Source organism: Larus michahellis, chromosome 25, assembly GCF_964199755.1.
Source record: "Larus michahellis chromosome 25, bLarMic1.1, whole genome shotgun sequence".
NCBI lineage: Eukaryota > Metazoa > Chordata > Aves > Charadriiformes > Laridae > Larus > Larus michahellis.
In genome coordinates, this window is record NC_133920.1 from 1403604 (window position 1) to 1418883 (window position 15280).

The 15280-nt window shown below is 69.9% G+C and overlaps 3 protein-coding genes and 1 non-coding gene across 7 annotated transcripts; all 4 read left to right on the top strand.

Moving 5' to 3' along the window:
• Window positions 1-169: 169 nt before the first annotated feature.
• TRIR (telomerase RNA component interacting RNase) lies at window positions 170-1586 on the top strand. The gene is made up of 3 exons (XM_074567050.1): window positions 170-437; window positions 995-1072; window positions 1153-1586. Exons 1-3 carry the CDS (start codon window positions 201-203, stop codon window positions 1258-1260), a joined length of 423 nt encoding a protein of 140 aa, XP_074423151.1. The 5' UTR covers window positions 170-200; the 3' UTR covers window positions 1261-1586.
• Window positions 1587-2960: 1374 nt separating this feature from the next.
• On the top strand, window positions 2961-10753 carry TNPO2 (transportin 2). 3 transcript variants are annotated; one of them, XM_074567087.1, is made up of 25 exons: window positions 2961-2977; window positions 3730-3850; window positions 4156-4231; window positions 4474-4623; window positions 4706-4812; window positions 4911-5044; window positions 5572-5653; window positions 5756-5878; window positions 5995-6113; window positions 6212-6272; window positions 6534-6699; window positions 7038-7190; window positions 7289-7514; window positions 7796-7967; window positions 8218-8304; window positions 8411-8518; window positions 8618-8776; window positions 8879-8966; window positions 9082-9180; window positions 9283-9378; window positions 9519-9594; window positions 9687-9786; window positions 10089-10163; window positions 10292-10423; window positions 10543-10752. In XM_074567087.1, the coding sequence occupies exons 2-24, from the start codon at window positions 3752-3754 to the stop codon at window positions 10397-10399; spliced, it is 2664 nt and encodes an 887-aa protein (XP_074423188.1). In that variant the 5' UTR covers window positions 2961-2977; window positions 3730-3751; the 3' UTR covers window positions 10400-10423; window positions 10543-10752. The 3 variants fall into 3 exon arrangements, with proteins under 3 accessions (XP_074423188.1, XP_074423190.1, XP_074423189.1); XM_074567089.1 differs by lacking the exon at window positions 10089-10163 and having other exon boundaries at window positions 10543-10753; XM_074567088.1 differs by lacking the exon at window positions 2961-2977 and having other exon boundaries at window positions 4159-4231; window positions 10543-10753.
• LOC141734920 (small nucleolar RNA SNORD41) lies at window positions 6395-6461 on the top strand. Its single transcript, XR_012584616.1, has one exon. It is a non-coding gene; the product is annotated as a small nucleolar RNA SNORD41 (small nucleolar RNA).
• A 741-nt stretch (window positions 10754-11494) lies between the features above and the next one.
• FBXW9 (F-box and WD repeat domain containing 9) lies at window positions 11495-15230 on the top strand. 2 transcript variants are annotated; one of them, XM_074567037.1, is made up of 11 exons: window positions 11495-11591; window positions 12339-12713; window positions 13129-13268; window positions 13393-13521; window positions 13638-13750; window positions 13831-13922; window positions 14007-14155; window positions 14260-14373; window positions 14484-14573; window positions 14703-14768; window positions 14952-15230. In XM_074567037.1, the coding sequence occupies exons 2-11, from the start codon at window positions 12341-12343 to the stop codon at window positions 15024-15026; spliced, it is 1341 nt and encodes a 446-aa protein (XP_074423138.1). In that variant the 5' UTR covers window positions 11495-11591; window positions 12339-12340; the 3' UTR covers window positions 15027-15230. The 2 variants fall into 2 exon arrangements, with proteins under 2 accessions (XP_074423138.1, XP_074423137.1); XM_074567036.1 differs by lacking the exon at window positions 11495-11591 and having other exon boundaries at window positions 12217-12713.
• Window positions 15231-15280: the final 50 nt, after the last annotated feature.

The following is a 15280-nucleotide window of genomic DNA, read 5'->3' on the forward strand; positions in this document are numbered from 1 at the left end:
CGCCGCTCCGCCGCCCCGCCCCGCCCCCTGCGGCCGATTGGCCGCCGCGCCTGCCCATCCGGCGGGGGGCGGGGATGGCGCGGCGAGCGCCCCGAGCGTTGCCAGGCAACACCGCCCCGACGGCCGTCGCGCTGACGTCATCTCCCAGCGCCGCGCGTTTCCCGGCGTCCCCCGCGCCCGCGGCGTTCGCGGCGGACAAGATGGAGGCGCACGGCGAGGAGGGGGAGGCCCCATCGCCGCCGCCCGGGCCCGGCGGCGGCGTGAACGTTTTCGCCAACGACGGCAGCTTCCTGGAGCTCTTCAAGCGGAAGATGGAGGCGGAGCAGCAGCGGGAGCGCGAAGCGGCGGCGGCGGCCGCCGAGGCCCCCGGCGGCGCCGGGCCCGGCCCGCACCGCCCCTCCGACGGCTCGAAGAGGAGCGGCGGCGCCCTCAGCTTCGTAAGGACGCGGGGCCCGCGGCCTCCTCCCGTCCCCCCGCCCTGGGGCTGGCTCCGGGGTTGGCGGCGGCGGCGGCGGCTCCCTCCCGGCAGCGGTCGCTTCCTCCGGGAGGGCTTCCCCGGGCGCGGGTGCGGGCCCCGGTTTTACCGGCGGCGCTTCCCGGGAGCCGGGGCGGGGAGCTGGAGCTCCGCGGGCACCTGCGACCGTCAAAGCGGGGGGCAGCTGCCGGGGGGGCCGCGCTGCCGCTGGGTGGAGCGGTCCTGGGGCTGCCGTGGGTTTTGTGCCGCCTCTTAAACCGCGTCAAACAGCACCAAAATCCTCCGGGGAACCGGGGCGGCTTCGGCTGCTCCCCCCGAGGGGGGACGTCACCCGCTGCCCTCGGGGGTGGCGGCAGCCGCCGGCTCCCCCCAGGCCGGAGCAGGGTCCTGGCCGCCGGGATGGACGGACGGACGGACACCGGCCGGGGTCTGACGGCCGTCCCTCCTGTTCCCGTTGTGCAGGGGGCCGCGCTGTCCCCCGGGCGCGCGTAACGGTGGCAGTTCTGTCCCTTCCCCCAGGTGGGCAGGCGGCGAGGGGGGAACAAGCTGGCCCTGAAGACGGGAGTGGTGGCCAAGAAGCAAAAGACGGACGAGGAGGTGGGTGTCCCAGGACCCCCGGCCCCTCCCGGGGGGGAGTTCCGCGCCCACCGTCCTCATTTCCCCTCGTTTCCTCGCAGGTTTTGACGAGTAAAGGCGACGCCTGGGCCAAGTACATGGCAGAAGTGAAAAAGTACAAGGCGCATCAGTGCAGCGACGACGACAAAACCCGGCCCCTGGTGAAATAGTGCCCGGACTCGCCCCTGTATATACTTATTTAAGGGCGGGGGAGGCGGCGGCCCCCACCCCTTTTATATCTATAAATACCCACTGCGCGCCCGGGGCTGACGCTCCCGCCGGGACCCGACGGCAACCAGGACTTGATGCCGGCTGGCCACGAACCGCCGCTGCCCACCGGGCCCTACCGCCGCTCCTCCCCCCCCGACCGGCCCCCCCGGGGGGGGTGGTGTTGTTTTTGGGGTAGAAAGCAGAGAAATGGGGAGGGGAGCGGGGGTTGGGGGGAGGAGGGGGGGGGTCGTCGCTGTCGCAGCATTAAAGACCTCGGAGATTTCGGAGCTGCTGAGCAAATTGTGGGTGTTTTTGGGGAGGGGGCTGCCCCCCCCCCCCCCCCTCCGTGGTATCAGGGGTTTGGGGGTCTCCTGGTGTTTGGGGGGAGATGCTGAGACCCCCCGTCCCTGTTGTCACCTGCTGGGGGGGTACAACCCCCCCACCCCCAGCCACGACACCATCTGACTCCGAGTCTTCCAGCCTTCAACCCTTTATTTCTCAGCCCCCCAGCCATGGATTTTCACCAGTTTGGGGGATTTTTTTCTACAAAAAGCTGGGGCGGAAGGTGGCTGTGCCTCGGGGGGGCACCCACAACCTGCCCCCCACACCCCCCTCCCCGAGGGGCCTGGGGGGAGGACAGGGGGCTCTGGGCAGGGCTGGGCCCTCGAGGGCCTGACTCCAGCAGAGGGACCCGACAGGTTTGGGGGTCCCAGTTCCTCCCAGTTTCCTCCCCCTCCGTGCAATGTGGTCACCCCAGTTCCCCCTCCCAGTCCTCCCAGCACACCCTGAACCCTGTCCCAGCGCTACCAGTCCCCCCAGCGCATGCTGATTTCTTCCCTGTTCTCCTTCCCGGTGCCCCCTTATCCCCTTCCCAGTGCACCAATTCCCCCCCCAGTCCCTCCAGCACACCCTGAGCCTGCTCCCAGTGCACCCTGATCCCCTTCCCAGTCTTCCCAGTGCACCAGATCCCCCCCCATTCCCCCTCCCAGTCCCCTCCAGTGCACCCTGATCCCTCTCCCAGTCCCCCCAGTGCCTGCTGAACCCCCTCCCGGTGTCCCCCCATCCTCTCCCAGTCCTCCCAGTGTCTCTGATGCGTCTCCCAGTGGCCCCGATCTCTCTCCTAGTGCCCCCTGTTCCTGCCTCCCAGTGCTTCCAGTCCCTCCTGAACCCCCTCCCAGTGTTCCCAGTGCCCCCCAATCCCTCTCCCAGTCCTCCCAGTGACCCTGTTCCTCCTCCCAGTGACCCCGATCTCTCTCCTAGTACCCCCCGTTTCCCCCTCCCAGTGCTACCAGTCCCCCCAGTGCCCCCCGGATTCCCTCTCCCAGTGTTTTCCCACCCCCGCCCCCCCCGGTGGTACGGCCCGCGCCGCGGTGCACGCCGGGAGATGTAGTCCGCCTCTCGCAGGGAGGACTCCGCGCATGCGCGCGGGCGCCCCCGCCCCTTCCCCCTCCTCACCACCACCACGTGGCCCCGCCCCCGGCCCACGTGAGGCGGTGCCGTCCTTCCCGCGCGCTCACGTGGGTGCGCGCGGCGGGGCGGACGGTGGCCGGCGGGGGTCAGCGCCCGCGTGCCGCGCTCGCGCCTCCGGGCAGCGCCGGTGCCCCGAGACCCCCCCCCCCTACCCCCCCCCCTCCCGGCTGGTCCCGACCCCCCCGGGACCCCCCCCTCCACCGGCAGGTACCGGCCCGGCGGGAGCGCGGGGGCGGCGGGGAAGCGGCGCGGGGCCTGGCGAGCGGGGGAGGCCCGGCGGGAGCGGGTTGAGGGGGCGCGGAGGAGGCCCGGGGGGAATTGAGGGGCGGGGGGCGGGGCGGAATTCGGGGTTCTGGGGGGGGGGGGGGGTAACGGGGCCGTGCGGCGGGAGGGGGGTGCCGGGGGCGAGACGATCAAACCGGGAGGGGGGGGAGCACGCTGGGGAGGAGGGGCTGGCATGGCCGGGGGCGTTTGTAGCCCATGGCGGGGAGTTTGTAGCCCCGGGGGGGGGGGAGGTTCGTTTATAGCCTTAGGGGGGCGTTTATAGCTTCGCGGGAAAGTTTATAGCCCTGGAGGGGGGTGATAGATCTGCCCCCCCCCCCCCCCCGACCCCCTCCGCCTTTAACGGGGCATCCTCGTCCCCACGTGTGTCCCCACCCCGAGACCGCGTGGACGGGCCCCGCTGCACCCCCGGCCGCCGTTGTGGGGGGGGGGGGGGAGGGCGGAAGGGATGGTGAGCCCCCCCCCACCCCCCCCCCCGGGAACAGCGCATCATCCCGGGGGCGTCCCCGCCGCCCCCCTCCTCGCCCCGGCTCCTGCTTGCGGCCGGTGCTGCCGGTTGATCCCGGTCCCGCTTCCCTCCCCGTCCCACCCCCCCCCCAACCCCAGCCTTCCCGCGGGGATCTGGGGTCTGCGCTGCCCCCCCCCAACCCGGCCGCTGACCCCCCCCCGCCCCTCAGGACCCCCCCCCCCGCCGCCACCATGGACTGGCAGCCGGACGAGCAGGGCCTGCAGCAGGTCCTGCAGCTGCTGAAGGACTCGCAGTCGCCCAACACGGCCACCCAGCGCGTCGTGCAGGACGTATCCTGATGGAAAAAGGGGGGGGGGGGGGGCCGGGACCCCCGGGGGGGGAGGGGGGGACACAGCACACTCACCATCGCCTTTGAGGGGAAACCGGGGGATTTCTGCGTTAACGGGGTCAGCAGCTGCGGGAAATGGGGACGGATCGAGCTCCGGAGGAGCCGGGCTTGGGGAATGGGGGGTGGGGGGGGGGGGTTGGCCATGGTAATCTGGGGCAGTGTGCCCCCTCCACGTCACCGTCCCCGTGTCCCCGTCCTTGTCCCCGTGTCCGTCTCCTCATCCCCGTCCTTAACCGCCCGGGGCAGAAGCTGAAGCAGCTGAACCAATTCCCCGACTTCAACAACTACCTGATCTTCGTGCTGACGCGGCTCAAGTCCGAGGGTGGGTTCGGGGTCTCCTGGGTCCCGGGGCGGGGGGGGGGGGGCGGCCGAGGCATTCTGGGGGGTGGCAGGGGCATTTTGGGGGGCGGACGAGGCATTTTAGGGGGTGGCCGAGGCAGTTGTGGGGTGCCAGAGGCGGATACAGGAGCTGATCCCACCCGTTTCGGGCTCGGGGAGGTGGGAGCGGAGGGGATACATACGTGTTTCGGCCCCCCCTTAACGACTCTTTCCACACCCCCCCAGATGAGCCGACGCGGTCGCTCAGCGGCCTGATCCTGAAGAATAACGTCAAGGCTCATTACCAGAGCTTCCCCCAGCCCGTGGCCGAGTTCATCAAGCAGGAGTGTCTCAACAACATCGGGGACGCCTCTTCCCTCATCCGGGCCACCATCGGTGAGACGGGGAGGGGGACCCCCGGCCGGCCCTCCACCCCCTTCCTCCTCTCGCACGCTAACGAACCCCCCCCGCCCCGCAGGCATCCTCATCACCACCATCGCCTCCAAGGGGGAGCTGCAGATGTGGCCGGAGCTGCTGCCCCAGCTCTGCAACCTGCTCAACTCCGAGGATTACAACACCTGCGAGGTGCGCGGGGACGGGCTGGGGGGAGCCAGGGACGGGGGTGGGGGCGGACGGTGCTGACCCCCCCCCCCGCCCCCACCCGCCCACCTTCTGGCTCGCAGGGGGCGTTCGGAGCCCTGCAGAAGATCTGCGAGGATTCGTCCGAGCTCCTCGACAGCGACGCGCTCAACCGGCCCCTCAACGTCATGATCCCCAAGTTCCTCCAGTTCTTCAAGCACTGCAGCCCCAAGATCAGGTGCGGCTGCGTTGCCGGGGGGGCGCACGTGTCCCCCTGCAGCCCCACGGAGTGGTCGGGGGGGCCCGGCTCTAGTGGGAATGTTGGGGGTCCTGTGCCCAGAGCCGTTACGTGACCATTTAACGAGGTCTGAGGAGGAAAATGAGCTGGTTTTGTGCCCCCTGCCACTGGTTGTGGGTCACCTCAGGGTCCCCTTGTCCCCATCCTTCCCCCCCGAGGGTGGTCCGGCTCCATCCATGCCCCCGTGGGGGTGACGTGAGGGTTTGAGGCCTCCCGCCACGACTGGGCAGCTCTGGCTCAGCCTGTCCCCGTGTCCCCAAATCACCCCGTGGGGACCTGGGTCTGTCCCCAAGTTTGGACCGGGGCAGGAGAACGTTCCAGCCCACGAGTTAACTCTCACGAGTTCATTCAGGGCCATGGGCTTGTAGAGGGGCAGGGGGCTGGGCTGACCCCCCCTTCGTTAGCTAACGAGCCTACTGGATGACACCCCCTGCCATGGTCTTTCTTCCCCCCCCCTCCCCGCCCAGGTCCCACGCCATCGCCTGCGTCAACCAGTTCATCATGGACCGGGCTCAGGCGCTGATGGAGAACATCGACACCTTCATCGAGGTGAGCGGCCGGGTGGGGGGAAACCCCCCTGGAGCCCCCGCCGAGGGCGGATGGGGAGGCGAATGGGCTCCTGTATGTGTGTGTGTCCCCCCCCCCGCCCAGCACCTCTTCGCTCTGGCGGTGGACGAGGACCCCGAGGTGCGGAAGAACGTCTGCCGGGCGCTGGTGATGCTGCTGGAGGTCCGCATCGACCGCCTCATCCCCCACATGCACAGCATCATCCAGGTGGGACCTTGGGGACGGGCAATGGGGGGGGTCACGGGATCCCCACCCGCCACCCCCACCCCCCCGGGCGGGCAAACTGTGGGGCTGACGTGCCCCCCCACCGCCCTCTCCCGCAGTACATGCTGCAGCGGACGCAGGACAGCGATGAGAACGTGGCGCTGGAGGCCTGCGAGTTCTGGCTGACGCTGGCCGAGCAGCCCATCTGCAAGGAGGTGCTGACCTCCCACCTGGTGCAGTGAGTGCTCGGGGCGGCCCCTTCTCGTCCCCCGGCCCCCCCCATACCCCCCCCCTGCCCCGCCAGATCCCTCAATTTCCCCTTTTTGCTCCCTACAGGCTCATCCCCATCCTGGTGAACGGCATGAAGTACTCGGAGATCGACATCATCCTGCTCAAGGTACGAGGCGTGGGGGTGAGGACGCGAGAGCCCCCGGCTCCCTGTCCCTCCTCCAGCTCCGTGGGGCTGGTACTGGTTAAACTGGAGGCACTGGGGCGAGGCAGGAGCTGCCCCGAGACCTCCCGGACGTGATGACAGATCTGGAGCTGATGCCGGTGATGGCTGTTGTGTTCGTACTGTCTGATCCGGGGGGGTGGGGTGTCCCCGGGACGGGCGGTTGGGTGTCCCCGTGGTGTGACGCGATGTCCCCTGTCCCCGCAGGGCGACGTGGAGGAGGACGAGGCCATTCCCGACAGCGAGCAGGACATCAAGCCCCGCTTCCACAAGTCCCGCACGGTGACGCTGCAGCACGAGGAGGAGCGGCCGCAGGACCCCGATGACGTGGAGGACGAGGATGACGATGACACGCTCTCGGACTGGAACCTGAGTACGTTGCGGGTTTGGTGAACCCCGGGGGGGTCCGGGGGTTAATTAAAGCCCGAGGGAGGTGAGATGGTGCCTGTTCCCAAGTTTGGGCTCCTGCGCTGAACCCTGGGGGATCTGGGGGTTAATTAAACCCTGAGGGAGGTGAGACGGTGCCTATTCCCGCGTCTGGGCTCCTGCGGTGAATCCTGGGGTGAATTAAACCCTGAGGCAGGTGAGATGGTGCCTGTTCCTGCGTCTGGGCTCCTGCGGTGAGTCCCGGGGTGAACTAAAGCCCGAGGGAGGTGAGGCGGAGGTTGTTTTGGGGGGGATTAACGCCGTCCCCTCTTGCCTGCCGGGCAGGGAAGTGCTCGGCCGCCGCGCTGGACGTCCTGGCCAACGTTTTCCGGGAAGAGCTGCTCCCCCACCTCCTGCCGCTGCTCAAGGAGCTGCTCTTCCACCCCGAGTGGGTCATCAAGGAGTCAGGCATCCTGGTCCTGGGGGCCATCGCGGAAGGTGGGTGCCGCGTTGCCCGTAAACGAGCCGTCCCCGAGCCACCGCCGGGGGTGTCTGAGCCACCCTGTGTGCCCCCCTCCCTCCCCGTCCCCCCTTAGGCTGCATGCAGGGCATGGTGCCCTACCTGCCGGAGCTGATCCCCCACCTCATCCAATGCCTGTCGGACAAGAAGGCGCTGGTGCGCTCCATCGCCTGCTGGACCCTCAGCCGCTACGCCCACTGGGTGGTCAGCCAGCCCCCCGACATGTACCTCAAGCCCCTCATGACCGAGCTGCTCAAGCGCATCCTCGACAGCAACAAGCGGGTGCAGGAGGCGGCGTGCAGGTAGGTGAGGGCTCGGGGGGGGGGGTGGGGGGGTGATTCGGCCCCCCCCCCCCCCCCCCGTCTTCCCCCGCGGTGGTTTGTTGTTTTTTTTTGGGGGGTGGGATCCGCCGGATCCAAGCGCTTCTCTGGGCGGGATGAAAAAAATCGATGTTTTGAGTCGCTGTGATGATGGCGTATTCGTACTGTCTGACCCAGAGCCGGGGTCCCTGGGGGGCTCAGCCCTTATTCGGGGGGGATGCTGACCCTTTTCCCTCCCCCCCCCCCCACCCCCGCCACCCCAGCGCCTTCGCCACGCTGGAGGAGGAGGCCTGCACGGAGCTGGTGCCGTACCTCAGCTTCATCCTGGACACACTGGTCTTCGCCTTCGGCAAGTACCAGCACAAGAACCTGCTGATCCTCTACGACGCCATCGGGACCCTCGCCGACTCCGTGGGGCACCACCTCAACCAGCCGGTACCGTGTGGGGGGGTCCCCCCCCACCCCTCCTTCCCCGGCGCATCCCTCCCCGTGCCCCAGCCCCGGGACCGGTGATGACAAGTGACAACAGACATTCGAATCCCGAATTGTCAATGTGGATTTCTCCGGTCTGACGGTCCCTGGGCTGAGAGGGGGCAGCCCCGCACCACCCCCAGTGTCCTCCCCCATGTCCCCCACCCCGTGTCACCACCCCCCCCCAGTGACAGCGTCTGTCCCCGCGGCGCAGGAATACATCCAGAAGCTGATGCCTCCGCTCATCCAGAAGTGGAACGAGCTGAAGGACGAGGACAAGGACCTCTTCCCGCTGCTGGAGGTGAGCCACGGGGCGACGAGGGCGGCGCTGGGGGGGGGGGTCTCCATCCCCTCGCCCCCCTCCCACCCCCCTGCTGTATGTCCGTCCCCCCCCCCTCGGCCCGCAGTGCCTGTCCTCGGTGGCCACCGCCCTGCAGAGCGGCTTCTTGCCCTACTGCGAGCCCGTCTACCAGCGCTGCGTCACCCTGGTGCAGAAGACGCTGGCTCAGGCCATGGTGAGCCTCAGCCCCCCCTTCCCCGGGCGCCATGGGGTTGTGACCCCCCACCGTGGGGCGACTGTGGACCCCCCACTCCGGTCTCCCCGCCCCTCCTAGATGTACAACCAGCACCCCGAGCAGTACGAGGCCCCCGACAAGGACTTCATGATCGTGGCCTTGGACCTGCTGAGCGGTTTGGCCGAGGGTCTGGGCTGCCACGTGGAGCAGCTGGTGGCTCGCAGCAACATCATGACGCTGCTCTTCCAGTGCATGCAGGTGAGGGGAGCCCCCACCCCGCAACCCCGGGACCCCCCCAGCCCCGTCCTGGGGGGGCCACGGGACCCTCCGGGTGCTCACCCCCTTGCCCGCTCCCCGCAGGACACCATGCCCGAGGTGCGGCAGAGCTCCTTCGCCCTCCTGGGCGACCTCACCAAGGCCTGTTTCGTGCACGTCAAGCCCTGCATCGGTGGGTGCCGGGGGTCCCTCGGGGTGGGGGGGTGGGGGGCAAAGCTGGGAGGACCCCCAAAAGGACCTGCTGGGGGTGGGGGGACACACCTGCCGCTGACCCTGCCTCCCCCCAGCCGAGTTCATGCCCATCCTGGGCACGAACCTCAACCCCGAGTTCATCTCTGTCTGCAACAACGCGACCTGGGCCATCGGGGAGATCTGTATGCAGATGGGTGAGTGTCCTGGACCCCCCCGTGACCCCTCCCCGCCTCCGGGAGCTCAGCTGAGCCCCCCCCCCCCACCACCACACCCTGACCCAATCCCCCTCCCGGCAGGGGCGGAGATGCAGCCCTACGTCCAGATGGTCCTCAACAACCTGGTGGAGATCATCAACCGCCCCAACACCCCCAAAACCCTCCTGGAGAACACGGGTGAGGCGCGGGGCGGGGGTGGGGGGGGCACAGCGGGACCCCTAGAGACTGGGGGGGTTTTGGCGGGGGGGGGGGGGGGGTGATGTCTGTTTGCTGTGGGAACCACCCCCCCAAATCCCCCCTCCTCCCTTTGCCCGTAGCCATCACCATCGGCCGGCTGGGCTTTGTCTGCCCGCAGGAGGTGGCCCCCATGCTGCAGCAATTCATCCGCCCCTGGTGAGTTTTGGGGGGGGGGGGGCGGGGGGGGGGGAGCAGCGCGCGCTGAACCCTAATTAACCCTAATTTCTCCCCCTCCCTCCCTCCTCAAGGTGCACGTCCCTCCGTAACATCCGAGACAACGAGGAGAAGGACTCGGCTTTCCGCGGCATCTGCGTGATGATCGGGGTGAACCCCGGAGGGGTTGTGCAGGTACGTGGGGGGGCACCCAGTTTTTTTGGGGGGCTGCCCTTAAGCCATGGCCTGCGGGGGGGGGGGAAGGTGGGGCTGGCGGTTGCCCCTGAGCCGCGGGGGGAGCGGTCCCCGCTCCCCCCGCGGCTCAGGGGCAGCCGCCAGCCCCCGGAGAGGGACATTTTTTGGGGGGGGGGGGGGGGGAAACTCAACTAAAGCCTGGTTCTACCCAAAATGGGGGGTCCCTGGGACCACCCCCCTATATTATCCCCTCGTCACCCCCCACCCCCCCTTCCATTATTTGCGCCCACCCCCCCCCCCAGGACTTCATATTCTTCTGCGACGCCGTCGCGTCCTGGGTGAGCCCCAAGGACGACCTGCGGGACATGTTCTATAAGGTCAGCGGGGGAAAAAGAGGGGGGGCAATTGGGGACCCCCACACGCCTTGCTGGGGGGGGCGGGGGGCTCAGCAGACTCCCCCCCCCGATTGTTAACACACCCCACTCCCCCCTTTTTTTCCCCCCAGATCCTCCACGGCTTCAAGGACCAGGTGGGCGAGGAGAACTGGCAGCAGTTTTCGGAGCAGTTCCCACCCCTGCTCAAGGACCGGCTGGCGGCGTTTTATGGGGTCTAGGCCAGCCGGAGCCACCGGAATCAGGTCCGGGGCGGGGGGGGAGCGCAGCCCCCCCAAAAAAATGGGGGGTGTACAAACGGACACCCACGCTGGACAGACAGACCCCCCCATGACCTGTTTTCCCCTCTCTCTTCTCCCGCCAGGTCGGCGCCGGGCGGCCGTCGGGAGGGCGGCTGTGAGCGGGCGGCCCCCGCGCCGTGCCCGGGGGGGTTCGGGGGGCGGGAAGAGCCGCGGGGGGGTGGTCCACGGCGCGATGATTCCCCCCCCAACCCCGTCCCCAGCTCCCCCCATCCACCCCTGAGATCGGTTTTACCCCCCGGGGCCGGGGGGGGAGAAAGGGGGGGTGGGGGGAGGGATTGGGGGTGCGGGGGGGTCCGCGGCAGCCGCGGGGGAGGGGGTGGGCCCGCGGCGGGGGGGCGCCCCGAAAGCCGGGGCGGGGGGAAGCAAAAATCGGGGCAAAAGGGTCCAAAAATGGGGGTGGCCGCAGGGAGGGGTGACACATCCCCGCCCCGTTATTCCACTGTAGGATGTTCCCGTGTCCCCCCCCCTCGCATGGAGCCCCCCCACCCCCTACCCACGCGCACGTTTATGGAGATAAACCTATAGGAACGTATGGAATCGCCCCGGGCGGGGGGGAGGGGGGGGCGCGGGGGGGGGCCCCGGGTTGGGGGGGCGGGGGGCCGGGGGAGGGGCCGAGCCGCCGCCGTTGTGCTTCGTCGTGAGCGAGTCGGTGCCACGTTTCTTGTGTTTTTATTTTTTTTTTTTTTTGTTTTGGTTTGGTTCTTTTCCCCCGTTTTGTTCCGTTTTTTACCGTTTACAGGGCGGGCGGGGGGTTGGGGGGGGGGGGGGGCGAGGGGGGCGGGGGGCCTGGTTGTACCGCGCGCCCCTCGTTCCTGCTCGGTAAAGAGAGTCCGTTGTTGACTGTCCACCGTCTCGGTGCCGTTTGTTCCCGTCGCGGGGGGGGCGGGCTGGGGGGGGTGGTTAATGCCCCCCCCCGCCTCCCGGTATCGCCGCGGCGCCTCCGCTGCCACACGTGGGCCTCTTCCGGCGCCCCTTGATGACGTCGCCGCGCGCCTCTCGCTCTCATTGGGCGAAGGGCGGGTCACGTGGGGGACGCCGCCGCGCGCCGGAAGCGGATCCCGCCGTGGCCGTGGCGACGGGACGCGGTGGGGCCGGGCCAGGCCGCGCCCCGGTACCGGGGGGGGGGGGGGAACCGGAGGGACCCTAAACATGGGCGGGGGTGGGGGGAGCGGGGCTTTGAGCGGTGCTGGGGGGGTCTCGGTACCGGGGCTGGAGAGACTCAGGTGCTGGGGCGGGTCCCGGTACCGGGAGTTCAGGGAGTGTCTGGGTGTTGGAGAATCCTGTTGCGGGGGGGGTCCCGGTACCGGGCGATTTGGGTTTGGGGGTCCCAGGGAGGGGGGGTGGTTCCTGGTACCGGAGGGACTGGGGTGTTGGGGCGGGTCCCGGTACCGGGGGCTTTTGGGGGGGGCATCGGCGTGTTGGGGGATCTCGGTACCGGGGCTCCGCATGGAGGCGATCCCGGTACCGGCACTAGAGGGGTTCCGGTGATGGTGCGGTCGCGGTACCAGGGGTTTGGGCGGATTTAGGCGGGGGGGGGGGGCGGTTCCCGGTACTGGCACTGGAGGGGTCCCAATGTACGGAGTGGGGGGGGGGGGGGGGGGATCCCGTTACCGGTGTTTTGGGAGGAATCTGGGTGTGTGGGGGTTCCATTCCGGGGGGGGTCCCGGGGCTTTGGGTGGGTTTACGCGTGGGGGGGTCCCAGTACCGGGGGTGAGGGGGGGGGGTCCTGGTACCGGGCCTCTGGCTGATCCCGCTTTGGGGATAAATTATAGGGCGGGGGGGGCAGGAATGGGGGGGCTGGAGGGTCCCTCTCCGGGAGGTGTTGACACCCCCAACCCCCCCCCCCGCCCCCCCCCAGCCATGGAGGGGGCCCCCGACGATCCCGACCGGCAGGCGCAGGAGTACGTCACCCGAATTCGGGGACCGGGGACCCCCCCGGGATGCCCCCCACCGCCACCGCCGGAGCTCGGCCCTCCCGTCCCCCCCCCGCGGCTCCCCCCGGGGCTGAAGCGGCCGCCTCAGGCGGCCGCTTCAGCCCCGGGGGGGGCCGCGGGGGGGCTTTTGTCGCTGCCGCTGGAGCTGCTGCTGGAGATTTGCGGGTACCTGGGGGCGCGGGAGGTGCGGGGGGTCCTGCCCCACGTCTGCCGGGCTTTGCGGGACGTTGCCCGGGACGTGGTGGCCTGGAGGCTCCGTCTGCAGCGCAGCGCCCGCGGACCCTTCCCCGTCCTGGAAGGTGGGTCTGGGGGGGGGGGGGGGGGGCCAGGAAACAAGGGGACACCCCCCCACACACACCCCCCCAATTCTCTATTTCCCCGTGAGAACCCCAAAATATTTCCCCGTGGCGGGTTGGGGGCGCCCCCTAATTTTCTGTTTTCCACGGCAAGGGGGCTGCGAAGGGTGAAAACGGGGATTGGGGACCCCCCCCCCGCCCCCCATTTTCCTCTGGCGGATTGAGAACCCCCATATTGCCCCCCCGGTGGGTTGGAAACCCCTCCCCGAACACCCCATTCCCCCCCCCACAACACCCCATTTCCCCCCCCTCTGGTGCGGCTACAGGGCGCCGTGTGCGGCGAAGGGAGTGGGTTGGGGACCCCATCAGTTTGGGCGGCCCCCCCCCCCCGCCCCCGACACCCCCGTTTTCTCCGCAGAGGAAGGGTTCGACTGGTCGGCCGCCTGCGTGGACCTGGAGGAGCACCTACAGCGCTGGGGGGGCGGCGGGGCCCCCATGGAGCACTTTTCCCTGGACGAGGGACACTTCGCCTCCGTCGATTCCGTCCTCCTGCTGCAGGTGGGGACGCGCCGGGTGTCCCCTGTTTCGGGGCGGGGGGGAGGCTCCCCGGTTCCGGGCGGGGGGGCTTCCCCTGGTTCTGGACGGGGGTCCCCACCTCGTCCCCGTCCCCTCCGCTTGGCAGGGGGGGACCCTCTGCGTTTCGGGTGCCCGCGACCGTAACGTCAACCTGTGGGACCTGCGGCAGCTGGGCCAGGCCCCCGGCAAGGTGCTGGTGAAGGCGCTGGGCACCGAGCGCAACGGGACGCACAAGGTGGGGGGCACAGCCCTTATCCCCCTCCTCCTCACGCTGCGGTTCACCCTCTTCGGGGAGCCGCTGGGGGGGTCCCGGGGCGGTTTTGGGGACGGGTTTTGGGTTCTCCCTGGCAGGGCTGGGTTTGGTGTTTGGCCTCGCGAGACAACAAGGTTTGCTCGGGGTCCTGGGACAGCACGGTGAAGCTGTGGGACCTGGAGGCCGAGGGGCAGCAGTTCGGGGAGATCAGGTAACCCCCGAGGGGGGGGTTATTTGGGAGGGTTCCGGGGGGGGATCCGGCTGCCCCCTCAACTCTCCCCTTGCCCCCAGGGAGAAGGCGGCCGTGCTCTGCCTCTCCTACCGCCCCGACATCCTCGTCACCGGGACTTACGACAAGACGGTGACAGTCTACGACCCGCGAGGTTGGTCCTGCCGGCGGTGGGGAGGGGTCTGGGGGGATTCTGGGGGTGCCCCCGGCTCAAACCCCCCCCCCCCGGCTCCGGCAGCCGGCCCGTCCCTGGTGCGCAGCTACAAGCCCCACGCCAGCGCCGTCCTGTCCCTGGCAGCCGACGACCGGCTCATCGTGTCCGGCAGCGAGGACCGGACCCTCGTCGTCTTCGACCGCCGGGCCGAGGGGGTCCTGCAGCGGCTGCAGGTGGGTCCCGCTGCCCCCCAGACCCCCGGGGGGGTGGTGGCGCTGGGACAGTGCTGGGGGCTCCGTCACCCGCAGCCCCATCTCTCTTTTCTCGCCCCCCGCAGCTGGAAAACTACCTGCTCTCCATGTCGTACCGGGGGACGCAGCTCTGGGCCGGGGACAACCAGGGCCGGGTGTACGTCTTCGGGAACAGCACCGGCAGCTTCCAGCCCGCCCGGGTAGGGACGCCGCGGCGGGGGGAGGGTTGGGGGGTTCTGGGGGTGGGGGGGGGGGTGTCCGTGTGCCCCCCGACGCCTCACGGGGTGTTTTTGTGTCTCCCCTCCCGCAGTATTTCGACGTGGGGCACCGGCTGCAGATCACGGGGCTCTGGCACTCGCCGGGGTCCCTCTTCACCACGTCCACCGACAGGACGCTGCGGGTGAGGGTCCCGCCGTCCCCATCGCGCGGTGCCGGGCTTGGGGGGGGGGTGGAGCCCCTCTCTGGGCTGGGGGGGTCCCTGCTGACCCCCCACTGGGGGGGGCTGCGAACGGCTTTCACTGTCCCGCAGATACACGTCCCCACGGACCCTCCCCGCACCATCTGCTCCTGGACGCACGACGACGTCCTCAATGGGGTGAGGAGGTGACGCCCCCCCCCCCGCACACGCGTGTGCGCTCCCCCCTCTTGCACACGCGTGTGCCTCGGCTTCCCCCCACCGCGGCATCTGCCGCGCTGGTCCCCGGGACGGGGAAGGGGTGTCCCCGCAGGGCAGGGGGTGTCCCCCAGCCCCCCTGACGCCCCTCTCGCCCCCCCCCAGATCAGCGTGGAGGGGGACGTGGTGGCCGCCGCCTCTGGTGGCCTCTCGGTCGAGGTGTGGAGGCTCCGGACCTGAGGCGCCGCCGCGGCCCCGCGCTCGCACTGCCCGGGAAGGGGGGGCTGCCGGTGCTGGGGGGGTCCCCGCCGCCGGGGGGGTCCGTCCCCGCTCCCCACCGCTGGCTGCGGGGACCCCTCTGCGCCCCCCGACGTGGAGGAGACGGGCCCCCGCCGGGGCTGGGAGCCCGTGGTTATTCGTGGGTATTAAAAGGATTTGACTGGAGCCGAGGTTGCGTCTCCCCGCGGTTTTGGGGCGGTTTCGGGAGGTTTCGG